General features: G+C 37.8%; 1 protein-coding gene across 3 annotated transcripts in view; it reads left to right on the forward strand.

Moving 5' to 3' along the window:
- Moe (moesin) overlaps positions 1-16,612 on the forward strand; it is a 124,684-nt gene that overhangs the window by 99,320 nt on the left and 8,752 nt on the right. For all 3 annotated transcript variants that reach the window (XM_083123987.1, XM_083123988.1, XM_083123986.1), the window contains 4 exons: positions 11,252-11,356; positions 11,866-12,035; positions 13,002-13,085; positions 15,890-16,036. In XM_083123987.1, coding sequence (XP_082980113.1) covers positions 11,252-11,356; positions 11,866-12,035; positions 13,002-13,085; positions 15,890-16,036 — 506 coding nt within the window. The remainder of the gene's footprint in view (positions 1-11,251; positions 11,357-11,865; positions 12,036-13,001; positions 13,086-15,889; positions 16,037-16,612) is intronic.

Raw genomic sequence — 16,612 nt, forward strand, 5'->3', positions numbered from 1 at the left:
CATATCCCCTAAATGTGCCTTCATGGCACTATGCTATATGCAGGGGGAACTTTACCTTATACATTTACAACGTGTCCACAACTCCTATATTTTGGACCAACAACACTGAGGCTGTTTCGCATGTGTGAAAGATTTACGTTCTATTGATCCATTTATTGGCTGATTTGGGTTACTTTCCTTATTTTTTGTGCCATTTGTAGCGAATCGCGAAGATGAGGATATGATGAAATTGATGAAGGGACACACTCAAAGAACGCCGATGCCCAGGCCGGGATACGAACCCGGGCCCCCTGGCATCTCGGCGCTCTGTGCTTATCGCTCCGCCACCGAGGTCGGCTGTTTGTTGTAATGAACATCGTGCATTATGCTTTCAGGAAGCACTGAGAAGCTAACTGCTCATCTGTGCTAGCGCTTGCAAATTATTCCTGAATTAACTCGTGTATTTTTTAAATTCCAGAGTTCCAGTATATAAGCACAGCGCAAGCAAGGCTATCTACCTGAAGTAGAGGAAAGTAAAATTGTGCTAATATGTATTCTTAGTATTGAGACACTTGGAAACTGATGATTTCCTCTCTAGCGCACAGAAAATCATTTTGGTAAGATTTCTCGTACGTTAGAAAAAAAAATTCTCATTCATCTCCAGCGTGATAAAAGTGCTTTTACATTCTCCCAGAATTCTGTTTCTCTCGCTTGATCTCTTGCAGAAGGGGGCATTGTGGTGCGAACCTGCTGAGCGACTTAACCTTCAAGATTGAAAGTGCAGTGCCACGATAGTCAGTTATGCAGATGGTTGGCAATGCCCGCTGGAAATTGATACACCACGGAGACAGGAGCTGTTGTGAATATTTCTCGCCTTTAACATGTGTGTGTCACAAGAATGCAGTTCCCCTTTTGCATCCCTAGATCCTATTAACCCGATTTCACTGTCGGGACGGCGCCGTTTAGAATTGAAATGAAACCGCGACGTGATAAGGAAAACTGGATCGCGTATCTGATTACAAATGCAAGTGTTCCTCGTGTTGCTACGCGCCGAGTGGTTACGGTTGTCGCATTTTAGCGGGAATGTATATTCTGGATATCGCTACTTCGTGTTACTGCATGAACACTGTTCCTACTTCTATGACATGCCGTCCTGTAATAAAGGTATCCTCGGTAACATTGCACAGTGGTTCAAAATCCACTTTAAACTGACGCAATCCCGATTGGTCAATCTGTACATAAAATGTGCTCGAAAACACAACTACTCTTACTAATCTCTGTACAAGTGAGTTCAAACTAGCAATGGGAGATAAGTGTTTCTCGTGTTGCTACGCGCCGAGTGGTTACGGTTGTCAGATTTTAGCGGAAATGCAGATTCTGGATCTGTAGAAACCGGGGTTCGGGTTAATGAGCAAGAAAGTTCATGTAGACTGTCAAAGATCGGAAACCAAATGTCGAGAGTGACAGCGCTGCCTATATAAACGAATTGCAACATTGTATTTATATCCGCTCGCGTGTTAACTCCCAACATCTAAAATATTGGGTTGATGCATAAGTTCGTAGCTTTTTTTCTTTTTCACCGTGGCAAAAGTATTTTTATTTGATATTAATTTGAGATGAACAAAAGACAAATTAATCATTAATATATTTTCCTTCATTGACTATGACTGTCTACCAACGCCGGGGCAGTATTTCAATTCAACGCCTGAAGAAATCATCTGATTCGGAGTTAAAAGCGTCGTCAAGCCAAGAGCATTTTCGTCACCAAGGGAGCTTCCTTGAAGATTGAGAGCTGAAGAGGTAGCAATCCGAGGGCGCAAGATCGGGGAAGTAAGGAGAATGTGGAATAACTACCCAACTAAGCTAGCAGCTTTTGTCATGTCAGTGGAGTGTGGGTGTGCATTATCGTGTCGCATCACTTGATGCTGTCTTCCTGGCCTACTCGCTGATTTGGCTATTTTCAAGGCGTGCGGTATCCTGAACCATAACCTACCCATGGAATGAAAATGTCGCACGATGGTTGAATGGTCACAGTTAATCACATTTGCTAATTCTCGAGTCGACTGATGTGGATTCTCGTGGATTAAAGCGTTTACACCGTCTTCATTAAAGTCCGATGGTGTTTCTAAACGTGGAGAAACGCTTAAGTCAAAAATGCCCTCGTTGTAATGACAAAACCATTCATTATCGTGCTCTGCTTTCCCTGTTGACATTCTCCCCATACAAGGGTCAAATGTTTCGAGGCGCCTCCTCCGCTGCCTTTGCCCTACTCAGACAGAAGAATATATCGGAAATGATTTTTTTTTCTTCCCACTGAACTCTTATTGTTCTTTAGCCCATAAATGTCTTTCTTCAAAACTAAAAATCAATGCGTATTCACAAGCACAACAATGCCACTCCAATTGATGAACATTAAACGCTAAACAAACAAACACTACAGTGTTGCCATGCCAAACACAAACGCTACGAACTTATGCATCAACCCAATAGAATGAATATGAAAGTGGCACTTGTATTTAATAAGTGGAACTGTATGCAGAAGATAATATAGCACACTCGAAAGCTAGTTAGTGCGCCACGTGTGCTTGTTTGGGGTTGGGGAGGGGTATGTTTCTTGCAATACCTACCATTCGTCACAAGTTATGACACATTGACATTCAGTCAGGATTAAAAATTTCGGCCTACCATTGGTTTATTCACTCAGCGACGGCGCCAGGATTAATCGTCTAGTGTGAGGAATGAAATTTAGGGGGTGCGATGTTGAAAATAAAGAAAACATGAAATATCCATGCATGTTTTAGTCCCTAAATCAAATATCAATCAACTTTAGTAGGCATCTGTAATAATATACTAATGACACTGAAGAATACTAGCGACTTGCTTCATTTTTGCCTGATTGTAGCACAACAAAACGTATGGAAATTTGAAAAGAACAGCTTGTTCAATGGCATTTATGGACGACTGGAGGATTTTTTCCATGGAGAGGCAAGCAAGGCAAGGCATTTTTCCACAAAGGGGTCGAGGTTGAAAAAAATAGTTTCCATGTTCCTGCAACGCTCTTGTAATAATTACCATAAGTGACCGTAAAATGTACACTTTTAGATTGACATCCATTGTTTTAAGTTCACTTTATGCACATATAGGCTAATCGGGACTGGCCCTACAGTTTAAAGTAAGATCCGAACACTATATGCCTCCACGGGGTATCGAACCCAGGATTCCTTGATTACAAGGCACAATATTGAGGTACAAAATTCAAGTGTCACATACGTTGTGTAGGTGACAACTCCTGAGTGTTCAGTTTGTGTGCATTGGGTAAAATAAATCGCTACTATGCAACCTAAAGTTCTGCAATTTGAAAAAGAAAATAACAATAAATATGAAATTATGTAGTCACTTTCATGTAATTATCAGTTCTCTTTTTGGACTACTCCTTTCTGAAAATGTTCCGTTGCTTTGTTACCCCTCTTTTCATGTGCTTTCGTTTTACATAATACGTAGCCTATCTACCTGCCCAGATGCTGGTGTGTCAGGACAAAACGCTAAGTGCACAGAATATAGGTTTTGGTTAGGGGGATGCGCGCGCCCTGCTGGCGCCTCCCCTGATGACTATCGAGGGAAAGAAAACTTGCGTAAATCCATGATTGGTTTATATACACTCACTCACCCTGTTCCTTTGTGTTTTTATTTAACTACTTTTCTCCAGCTCGTGGCGACAATGAGGATGCATTTGGGTCCGTTGACATGAAATTGAGGTATACGGAAAAGGAGCGCCCAACGGATAAGTATGGTTTAGTGGTTAGTGTAATGTTGAAAGACCAAGAATGACAAGGTTCTGGACTGACTGCTGGAAGAACCCCGCTTCCAGTTAACCTGCAGACCAATCTTGGAACGTGTTGTGTACCGGAAATAATCGCATTCTTTTCGGACATAACAGTTCGCGTGCCTTTCTTTACTGCTGGCATTCCCTGAATAATCAGGGCGTATAATTTTCGGATGGTGGTAAAAATCTTGGTACTGTGCGATTACAACTTTCATAACCAGTTTATAAATTGTAATTATTGCAATGATTGCAGTTTTGCCGGAAGTCCAGGATGAAATGTTGCTGTCGTAGGAAATTTGTGCGAAGGTGCTGCCAGCTGGCTACGATAAAGCGAGCGCGTCACTGGCGATGATGAAATTTCTCTCTGCGTGCGTTTACGCCCCCTTTAGTCTGTGACAAATGAAGATTGTTTTGTTTTTATAGCTTAATCGCATTAAGCCATACACAGCTAAATAAACTAAGCGGTCGAGACGTGCTGGCTCGCTTGAGCAGTGCAGGGAAAGCATGTGTACACCACACGCAATTAACAATCGGTCACTGTTGCCAACTGCTTATTTTGAGTGGGTTCATGGCGCCTAAAAATTAAGAAATGATTCCAGGATCTTTCACTCCCCGTTCCCTTTTGTAAGCATAGACAGCATTTCTATTACCAACGTATAGACGTACGTCCCTTAGTAGCTGCGATACAGACTTTGGCAGAGACTTTGAGTAAGGGGGATCTATACAAATGAATAAATATGTATCACATATGTAAATATTTTTTTTCATAGTCGTGGATCGTTTCCTTGATTCCTTCTACCTTCGAATGGATTTCCTGAAATTCCGTTAGATCACTACGGCCTGCAGTTGCTATTAACAAAATCAGCATGGAGTGTTTGACAGATGTGGTAGTTATGAAGAACAGAACATGAAGCCTTGTTTTCGTCGGTGTGGATGGTACACAAAACAGTTTTACTAATGAATACATTTAGATTCTAATATTCTCTTTTCTAAGGAATATTTCATATTCATTTTTTTTAAAATCTACTTTCATGGCTTGAAAACAAGATAGTGAAAATTAGGTGATGGGTGTCTGGTCTGTCAGACAAGAAATTAACAATTTTTTAGATATAATTTGAATATCTGTCCTCCAAATATAGCCACATTTCTCATTTTGTGTAAAAATATTTAACATGAAATTTATGTATGTCGGTGCTACATGTAATTCGCTGACATGTCATTTCTGATACTGATTTCTTGTGCGTGTGTGGACTGTAGAGTTATGGATATTTTAAAATAGTGTCCGGACCTCCCCGATAGTAACACTTTCGCCTTGAAATGAAAGGGTTCTGTGAAGCACATCGCATATTCGGATCCACTCTGGTTCCAGTTCCGATTAGATTAATTTTTAAAATGCCCCGATTGTAGATAGTGTTAAGATTTTCGGCTCTGCTCCTAAGACACGGAAATACTTTGAGCGTCGTGGTCAAAAAAGTGAATTGTAGATGCAATTTAGTCCTTTCCAACTATCGAATTTGACTAGACTTTCGAAAGTTGTTGGCATGGTTTACTCGATTGTGGCCGATAGGGTTCACAAACGCATCGTCCTGCCCGGCTGGAAAACTGCTGTGGCCGTTGCATTCGCCTTCCAGCGGCAGTCAACTCCCGGTGTAGGAAGTGGTTTTCTTGCCTAATATGAAGGTCGCTCGCCGGATGTCACGTGACCGTGATATCCAATTACGTAATGCGGAATCTTTTAGAGCTGGCTGCACGGGCTGAAATTCCCGGCAGGTATCGAGAGTACTTTCTCTCGACGTGTGAATGGTCAACCTGAACTTTATTCATACCGGTTCTGTTACAGGGAGAAGATGGAGTTGAATTTCACGTGTTCAGGGTTATAAGAAAACGTTTTACTTGACAATGACCTTTACGCATTCAATTATGCCCATCAGTATTTCGTTGATGAGGTTGAAATGAAACTTCGATTTTTTTTTTCTCTTTTGCATTACAATATTAGTACCCACCAAATAAATCCATTGCAAATCATAAAACAGGGTGGCGACAGACCTGGATAACCGGGAAAAGTCAGGGAATTTGAGGTGTCGTTTTTTAAATGGAACTCCGTATGGGAACAGCAAATCTAGTTGCTAAGTTTCGGCCTCAACTTTTAGGTCCCTTTTATGCACAACACAACTACAGCGCCAGAAACCAGTGATGGCAAGAGGAGGGGGAGAGAGAAATTTCGGGAGGGACAGATAATGTGTTAAGCCTCTAAATATTAAGTGGAAAATGCATTGAATTATCATTTTTTCTTGTCAGTATGGGAGTAGTAAGGGGGCAGAACTGTGAACAGATGGAGGGGATGGGAGCGATATAGTTGTCCTAGTAAGGCATTTTGTTGGCAAACTGAAGGAACATGGAAACAAATAGGCTCCATTGATACATACGATTTTTTTCGAATATCGCCACCCGACAAAGTATCTCAATACAACATGCGACATAAATTGCATGCATTGCACTCTTATGGAATTTATTTTTGTTGGATGTCTTAGGACTGCAAATATGCTGCTGGAATTTTATTACTCTTCTGGCTCACTTCACCTTATTTAATTTAATGTAGGGGTGCTTACGCAGGTTTTCTTTCATCATCCTGACGTATTACTGATTTCGCACAAGTTAACATACGTTTTCAATGACCTTGCACTATTCTTAGATATCAAGAAGAATCCAACATAAACTGCATTGGTAAACGTTATAAAAATTTGGCAGGTACATGCTCCCAACCTCACTGCAACACTAGTATTGCTATGAAATTAACGCCACTCTCTGTCCTGCCTGTTTAAACTCGTGAGAGATGGTCATTAATCTGTCACTGAGTGAAGTTAATGCCCAATATTATGAAATAAAATTATAATAAATACGTAAATATTTTAATATCATATTTACTCTGATCATTCAATCATAAAAGCATATCACTTTCTTCAAGAATTGACTTTTCTCTGCCAACCCTTCTAATTTTCACTTTTAATCTACTGATTTATACGAGGGGTGCCCAGAAAGTAATTTCCAATTAGTAGGGATCATTCTGTTATTTGATTACAAAATAAATATATGGTAGAAACTAAAGGAATGATGGTCAGATCATGAAGATATGAACTATGAGCGTATTTTATTCTTAAATTAGACATAATAAAAATACAATAACTTTTTGCGATTATGTCTGTCGATGGACTGGAGTTAAATATTGAAACAACATAAGGGACCTTGATTTTTCGCAGACGCGAAAACCGTGAAAAATGTTAATTGCTACGAAGTTGGGTTTATGAATGCGAAGTTGTGCTTATGAATGCGCAATGATGTCGGGACATTTTTCACCCGTTCGAAATATCAAAATAACGCGAATTTGGCATAAAATGCGAATTCTTAAAGTTTTTAGCAATTTTTTTTTTAAAACAAATGTCCTAAAACCACGAAAAACTCAGTGAAATCCAACATTCTTGTATTTTCTAAGCTTAAATCAACAAAATGTGCCATATTTGTGTACATGGAACGTGCAATTTTCCAAAATTTATTCAAGAGTAAACTATAATGCTTGTTATACATGGAATAATTCCGACAGCTACATTAAATCTATTTCCCACGATTTTTTCAACTTCTATCAAAACAATTTGCATCACAGAGCAAAGGGTCAGGGTTCTAACAGGAGATCTAGTGTGCATCTACCGTCACACGGGAGCAGCATCTTCAGTATTTGTCGTGCGACATTTGTTTTGAATTACCAAGCTAAGTGCGCACCATCGGCATTTGTCGAGCGAGAAATAATGGAGTTCAGACGTTAGGGCGTTAGACTACCATGCGAGAAACCTGGGGTCGATCCCCTGCGGGGAGAACAGGGATCTTTTCCACCTGTTCAAACTGCTCCGGCATCCACCCAGCGTTGTTTCAACCAGGTACGTGGAGGAAACTTTGGAAAGTAAAGGTAGCCATGAGCATGGTGCTGATCACATCACCCCCACCTTCGGCCGTGATTAAGAAAGTATGGGGCCTTAACTTCATGCCCCATAGATGCCTTCATTTATTGGTGCTAAGCACATGGGAGCACTTTATGTTTACTTTTACTTTTTACTTCCTCAAATATGTTCCAACATATCTGTCACGAAAATACATAGACCATGTGACCTAAAATTTAAAATAATAGTTAAAAAGCAGAATGGAGTATTAAGTTTTGGTATATTTGGCACAAAAATGTTCTAGAACAAAAACGTGAATTTTGGGAAATTTAACACTAACAAGTCAAAAAAAAAAAAATGCTTTTTTTTGGTGCCATAATATTGGTATCTGTCATGAGAGATTGATTGATTTAAATGTTTGGGGTTGGGGTTAAAATTAAAAAGGGGGTATGGAATAACTTCCCAAGATATCAAACTCTGACGAAGAGGCGTAGACCATGTGACTTACAATTTGAAACAGTATTTTAAAAGCACCATGAAGGTATAATTTTAGTTATTTGCCAGAAAATGTGCTAAAATGAAAATGTGAATTTTGGGGAAAATAGCACTGAATAATAAAAAAATAAAAAATACACGAATTTGGAAAAAAAATCAAGGTCCCTGCCGATTAAGCATAAATAAAAAAAGAATATCAGTAGTAATTTATTGCATTAGTAACAGAGTCCTAACAATTTTCGGCATAATCCCCAGCGTTGTTCTGGCATTTGTCGTTGCATGGCACTAAATTTTGTATGCCCATGGCATGTGTGTTTCAGAGCAAAGACTTGAACTCTCTCTACCGCAGTGTAGCTGTCAAATCCTTGTCCTGCCAGAAACCCCTTCAGTTGAACAAAGAGATGAAAGTCTGTACATGCAAGGCCAGGGCTGTACAGGGAGTGGTCCAAGATCTCTCACCTGAAGTGATGCAAAGGGCCCACGTGTACTCAGCTGTATGGGCTTGTGCACATTCAATTGGCCTTCCATGAATTGTTTGCACCATCATCTGACCATACTATCACTCACAACATCCAGTCTGCACACCTCGCACGATTGCTGGTGTTTCTGTGTAAAAATCTGATTACTACACACAGGCTACATCGCAGTCGGTGGGAGACTGTATGAGAGCTGCAATCTTTAACCTATAACTGTCCTAAAATGGCTGTATTGACACTACCAGATTACAGCTACATGCCACTTCTTCCTGCCTGCATGTGTGTGTCACTCTCTGCTCACTGGAGCTGCGTACAGACACTATTGGAGCTTTTTCAGGATGCCCCTCGTATATATACTTTCAGAACAGTGTGTTCCTGTTTTAATGTTCGGTTTGCTAAATCAGCATACAATGCAATTCTATAAATTGCTTGTGTTAAATTTCTAATACCTAAATACCCTTTTCGTCAACAATAATGGTATAACTGCATGTTGTCATTTTCACAGTACTTCACTTGGATATACCTTACTGAAGCATAAATCTCATTGATAATGTAAGGAAATGTGGCACTTTCTTTTGTACAATTCAATTGTTTCACTTATATACAAGAGTTGTTTGCTTTACATAGAAGAGAGAAGTAGCTTTATGCATCGGAAAATGAGTCCGCACTCATGGTTCTTGCAAGCAGAGGGTTCCAAACCTGTGGAAATATCAACATATAATACCGGGAATGGATAAGAAGACTGATAAATTACAAAATGTATTTCTTAATCACTCTTCACTCTAATCTCATTTAGTCATAACTTAAAAATAATCAAGTATTTTATTTTAAACTTACTGGTGTTATGATAAAATTCCCGTAATCCTTACCTACCTTGTGAATTGTCATAATTTTCCAAATTCACTATTTTCTTGCAGTTTGAATTCAAATCATAGAGAATAGAGAAATTGTCAATTTCATTGAAGGTAAAATTGGTACTTAACAAATCCATACCTGGATCTGTACGAGTTTATTATTTCCATTTTCAAAAACATCGATTTAGTTTAGTTTATAATATTCAGGAAAAAAATGTAAATTTTGTTTGTTGTCCTGGAAAAGTCAGGGAATTTCATTTCTGCTTGTTTGTAGCCACCCTGTAAAAACAGCAACAGCAGTTTTAATATTAGGTATACTATTTTATGTGCAGTCCTGAGAAGGGGGACATGATACCAGCATTACATTTTTCTTAAATTCTGATTGCACAGTAAGGAATTAGGAAAATTTCTTAGTTTTCAAATGAACTAAAAAAAAAAAAATAGTAAATATTCAGTCTATCTTTGGTAGCTTTTTACATATTTTCAACTCCATGATTTGGTGAGTTCGCCAGTCTGCTATACACTCCAAAATTTTGGGCCTCCCTGATTGCATAGTGGAAACGTGACCTTGTAATCAAGGGGCCCTGGGTTCAATACCAGGTGCAGGCACTTTAAACTGTAGGCACAGTCCTAATTCCTGTGCATGAAGTAGACTTAAAACCAAACTCGCACACACACACTCCAAAAATTGATATCTATCCAATCTTTACTTCGACTTTACGACTTCCATCAGAATGGTCATAGAATCTCATGAATAAAAGTGAATAGTATCCTAAGAGGAAACCCAAGAAAAACCTGGTAAAGAATAAGCTTTTAAAGTTGCATTCATTATCTGACTCTAGATGATAGTGATGTCTTTTATGTCCTTCTTATTTTAATGATTGATGGATGTCTGGGTAGGTTTCATATTTCGAGAAATTGATCTTTTTTTTACCTCTTCAATGGAACCCAAGTCATTGGCATGCACATATTAACAAAATACGTATATGCAGCTTACCAATGGATGTCTTCTCTTCAGGAAAATGTGTTTGTGGAAAGCAGAAGTATTGTCTTACAGAAATATATAATTGTCTAACTTTTGTGAATAAGTAAGTTTTGTTTTACAAAAGTTGCATGGAATTATTAATATATATGTGTAAGAAGTGAATTTAAAACATGTTTATGCTATGAATTTAAGCACAATAATTTCTCTTGTACAAATTGCGAGAGAGCTTTGTTTTTGGATTTGTGTTTACAAGACTCAGGGTCACCAATTACATTTCTGTTGTGGTTTAAATTGTCATCAACTATTGCACAAGGTATTTTTTTTTTTTAATTGCCTGCTTCTGGTAAGATTGCACTACAAACTACAGCAGTGCAAGTCCGAACTATTCTAATCATAGACTGCTTGTGAGCTTTTAAAATACAAGAATTCTCGTCCTTTGCTAATTGCAAAGATAATTGCATATTTTTAACATACACTTCATATTGACTGAGGCTTCTAGTACTAGAGCTATTATGTTTTGTGTTAACATGTCTGCACAGCATCTTGTTACTAAATCATCCCAGGGAGTTACTTACTCTGTTTCCTGTATTTGCTACATGAATGTTGAATTAAGTATTTCTTGTTTCCAGTACCTCATGCCACATTGAATGTGTACTTCTAATACTATTAGTGCCTGTGACAGTTTGTAATATGCATTCATTTTTTTGCAGGTGATGAGCCAGGATGTTAAGAAAGAAAATCCTCTTCAATTCAAGTTTCGAGCCAAATTCTATCCTGAAGATGTTGCTGAAGAAATAATCCAAGATATCACTTTGGTAAGATTTGTACTTAATGCTATTGTGTATTTCTAATAAGTTTCGAGTTTGTAGCTATATGCATTATATTTTGACTGTTTGACAATGTTTCAAATATTAGATATTAAAACTTGATAGGAGATGCATTTCTGTATGAAACTTAACATTGATTTGGTTGGTGTAACTTGTTAAATCAATTATAATTGGCACAGAATAGCGGTTTTGATAAATGTATAGTAATATATATATGTGAAGACATGAGTTCATGTGTTCATTGAAGTCCTATTAAGTACCATGGAGTGCTAAAAAAAAATAGCAAAATTCAATAATCTTGACTTTGGTAGATTTATGAAGAAACAATGAATTGGTGGTAGATTTGGCACACCTCAATTACCACCTAGCTTCTCTTGTATGAAAGAACTGGAAAACTCTATCTTGTGCATTTATATATTTATAAAACTAAGGCTAAAATTGATTTCTGAATAAGCTTATTTCATTGTATTTTTTAACATATGTCTTCTTCTTTGCAGCGATTATTTTACCTCCAAGTGAAAAACGCCATCCTCTCAGATGAAATCTACTGTCCACCAGAAACTTCTGTGTTGTTAGCTTCATATGCTGTACAGGCTCGATATGGGGACTACCAGAAGGCAACACACATACCAGGCTTCCTTGCCAATGATCGCTTGCTTCCACAGAGGTAGAACAAACTCTCTCTGGTAGATATATTCAGAATTCGTACTTGTCCTGGAATCAGGCCCGTGTGAACCCATAAAAACGAAAGAAAATAACAATGACACTGACAGTTTTTCATATTTTGCAAGAATTTTGATTTTGTCATTTGCATAAATGATTTGATTGTTTTTGGAGAGAGGCAGGCTCCATAAGTTTGCAATAGTTGGTAATTTTAGTTTTATAACCATTGATGCAAGGCTACCAGTTATCCCGATTTAGTCGGGACAGTCCATTCTCTTTAATCCCTCTTCAGACTTTATTGAACTGCAGTCATGATGTGAAAATGTCCCTTTTTAGGTTAACTCGCACTCAGTATAAAATCATCGCAAATTTGTATAATTTAATTTATAAATATATTATTTTCTAAGCATAGTACTGGTATAAGAAAATTAAAGGAAAATTGAAAACATTGTTAATTTGGGGAATACAGTCCTATTCGAATACTTCCGAGAATTGGATGTAAACAATAAGCACCAAGCTGTGTGCAGTGTTACAGCCTTTCCTTCTTGGGTCAGGGGAGTCTATCATTGGTGAGTTGAATTTTTTCCATTACTTTGGACCATAATATTGCAGCGCTATAATTGTATGTCTAGTTGCAATACTACCATAGAAAGGAAGCATTGGTGGTCACATGTGGTACTACAAAAGCATTTCAGATATTCTTTGTCACACATATTTCGATTCCCCCCCACACACACACACACCAAGCCTGGTTATGGGCCTGCATGGAATAGTATCTATGCTCTAAACCCTCAATGAGGAACAGCTCTAGAATACAGATTTATGATTTCTGTAATTTTATGTCTTGCTTATGAACAAGATACTTTTCTGCTTTTGCTGGATTGTTACTGTTGGCTATTCTGTGCTCAAACCTTTTATAAATCTTTGTTATATAGCAGGGTTTTAACATTTTTGTTTTAATTTCTTGCAGGGTCATGGACCAACACAAAATGTCTAGAGAAGAATGGGAACAAAGCATCACTACGTGGTGGAATGAACACAAAGGAATGTTGAGGTAACATAATTTTAAGTGTGGTTTCTGTCTTGTACTAAATTTTAAATGGCAAGTGAATCTTTCTTCCTTTTGCACATGTGACCATGAAATTCTTGTTGTACTCCTTCGCAAGTTGATTCTAATTTGAATCTTTCAATTTTTATTTTGTGGAATCACATATAAATGCTCATTCGTAGTTTTCTGCACATCTTTGTTAAATTTTTGGTTTTATAAACACTGTTCATATTTAACTTCTGTGGCTAATTTCTTTATTGCAGTTTTTTTTTAACTGTTTTGTCTCAAAAACACCAATCTCAAAAATTCTGCAATTTTTACAGGAGGGTACTACATACATTTTACTAAGGGTACTACATATCCTGAAAAGTAGAACATGCCACCTTGGTTCTGGAATTTTACATAATGTTTTTTTTTAAAAATCCACTCTCGGACCAATGTGCTCAATGTGATGGAATAAAAATGATAAATTAAACAAACTTGGAACTGGTGAAATGGTTTTATTCTTCTGGATTTTCATTACATAGAACCTTCCAAATCATTAAAGGTCTTCTGGAACCATCCAGATTATTCCAGAATGTAACAGAACCTTCTAGAAGGTGTGACATATGACACCTTGGTTGGACGTGTGAAGTCGTTAGTAGTCTGTGATGTAGAGGGAGAGACTTTGTTTCAGGAATGTGGTCACTGCCCTGGAAAGGGAGGATTTCCCTTACAGACACTTGGTCTGGAAAACATAGCAGATGACTTTTCAGAAGTTACATATGCAACATGGGAGGAAAATAAACTCATTAAGAAAACTGTTGCCATTGATACCTTCATTGACAAACTTGGGAAATGGATAGTTAAAGCAGTAACACACCAACATCTGAAGAAATTGCAACAACAGCACATTGCAGAAGTGAAGGGACATGTAGAGGCTGAACAACTATGTTTAGTGCTTCATTGTGATTTTGTTGAGAACTGGTCTGTGATTCTGCCACAAGAAGTACAAGGGTATCACTGGAGTAATGACCAAGTTTAATTTTTTACAGGAGTCTCATATTTTCGAAACAAGACCACAACTGTTGCAGTTATAAGTGATGACAGAGGGCATGACTCAGCACATGCATTGTTGGCAATACGCAAAATTCAACAACAGCTGCAATCACAGGCAGAAAAGATCATTATTATTTCTAATGGTGCCCCTAGTCACTTCAAAAATTGTTCCCAACTGTTTGAATTGACTTAAGTCGCTTGTTCCAATGGAGTGGGTATACAGTGCTACTGGTCATGGTAAGGGGCCTTGAGATGGTGTAGGAGGTCTTCTGAATCACCACGCTAAAAAACATAATCTTTCCAGCCCAAGTACAGCTGCAATTCAGAACACTTAGGGTTTCACAAGAGTGGTGAAGTCATACACATCAACAGCCCTCATCCTGTTGCCCAAAGAGGAAGTTGAAGAATTCCACCAGCAGAAAATAGAAGAATGGTCCAACCAAACTACCCCTGTGAAAGGAATTCAGAAGACACATGTCTGGACTCAGTGATAGGCAAACCTATATTGCACGAACTTTAAGGAGCAAGAAAGAAGAAATTTCATTTGTCCAACAAAGATCTCGGGAACTGCAGGAGAATATTCAGATTCACAATCTACAAAGAGGGATGTTTTTGGCCTGTATGTATGACTGCGACTGGTGGATTGCAGAGGTTATAGATAATATCAGTTGAGAGTTAAATGAAATAGTCGTGAACTTTATGCTACCACATGGACCGGCTGCTGGATATAGGTTTCCAGCTGCAAGACAGCAACACCACCACCAGTGCTCACTTCCAATTCCCGATGTTTTAAAGATTGTGGGTGCCCCAGTTCATATTGGTTCAACAGGAAGGCATCACTCAATATCAAAGGAAGATACTAATGCAGTTGAACAAATTTTTAGTTCATGGAATTGCTAATTTCAGTTCTAAGCAGAGTGCACGGAAGTGGTATGCTTTGGAACTTGCACATATATTTTGGAAGCTTTAATATGTTTTGAAAGCTGTCTCTGTTACTTAGCCTATCTTTATAAAGAATTAAAATGCCATGTCAGATAAGAGTAAATTTTGATTTCATGAGACCAATATGTGAGAATGTGGTAATGAAAACTGGTTTAATGTATGGCAAAATTTTAAATTATTTATAAAACCTGTTAAACTAAAAAGTGGACCTTCTCCTTTTCAGAGAATGTTAGTACTACTTTTCAGAGAATGTAGTACTGTATGATACTGATCAACTTAAAAAAAATCAAAATTTTTGGGATTGGCATTTAAAAAGAAATATTTTTTTGATTATTCAAAAAAAAAAAAATCGGAAGGCTACAGCAAGAGAACTTGGACACATATTTCCATGGAGGTTATCATTTTAAAAAGAAAATTATTATCTTTCAAATAAAAAAACTGCAACAAAATATCTTGAACCGTTCCAGAGATAGAGCATTTTAATATTTTACTGAAAATCGCACGTGTGAAATGATGCCTGAGGTGCCATCTTTGGTGTCTGTATCCCAGGGCAGGATTTTATTTTGGAAAAAACAGATACGGGTTTCTTACGTTGTCCTGAATTTTAACATTTGTTTAATTCAATAACATCTGAGACTATGAAGGTAAGATTTTTTCTTTGCCTGCCTGAATTGCTATGGACTATGACTAAAGGGAAACCTAAATGCATCCAGTCAACACTTAAAACAATTACATGGTAGTTGGTTTGGTTGATCGTCATTATTTTCCATTCATTTTCATAATCAGGTTATGATTTTGTGTGAAAATTAGTTTTGTTTAATTTCTTCCAGGGAAGATGCAATGATGGAGTACCTGAAAATTGCTCAGGATCTTGAAATGTACGGTGTGAACTACTTTGAGATCCGGAACAAGAAAGGTACAGAGTTGTGGCTTGGAGTGGATGCATTAGGCCTTAATATATATGAGAAGGATGACAAGTAAGTATTATTTCTCCCTTGATTTAACCACCATAGAATTTGTAGTTCATGTGGATACAAGTAATCTCTGTAGTCATGTTTTAAGTGTGATCCCCGTAGGTAAACTTGACATTTATCATCATGAGCTTTATATGAAGCATTTTAATCTGAGGGTACATTTATACATTTAATTGAAAGATTGTTCATTATTATTGCACTACTCATGGGATAGATCATTGGTTCCCAAAGTGTATGCCGCGGTGCCCCAGATATCTTGGATGGCTTACAGGGGTGCCACGAAATGTTCAATATTTTCTCTGAAATGACACTCGTTAATCAACACATGGTTGGATATAGTTGTTCCAAATATGAGCTTATTTAGTATTTTTTGAATATAAAAAGTTTGTGGATATTTTTTTTTTTAAATAACTAAAGGCAAGCAACCTAACTGCACTAACTAAGCATTGCAAGTGTTAGATAGGCCTACATTCTGATTTGGGCATCGCGGAAGAATCTTGAAACACTAAGGGTACCATGAAACGAAAAAGTTTGTGAACCCCTGGGATAGATAATTCAAGTGAACAATGGCGGAAACCT

The sequence above is a fragment of the Lepisma saccharinum genome, chromosome 6, assembly GCF_977018435.1.
Source record: "Lepisma saccharinum chromosome 6, izLepSacc3.1, whole genome shotgun sequence".
NCBI classification, from domain to species: domain Eukaryota; kingdom Metazoa; phylum Arthropoda; class Insecta; order Zygentoma; family Lepismatidae; genus Lepisma; species Lepisma saccharinum.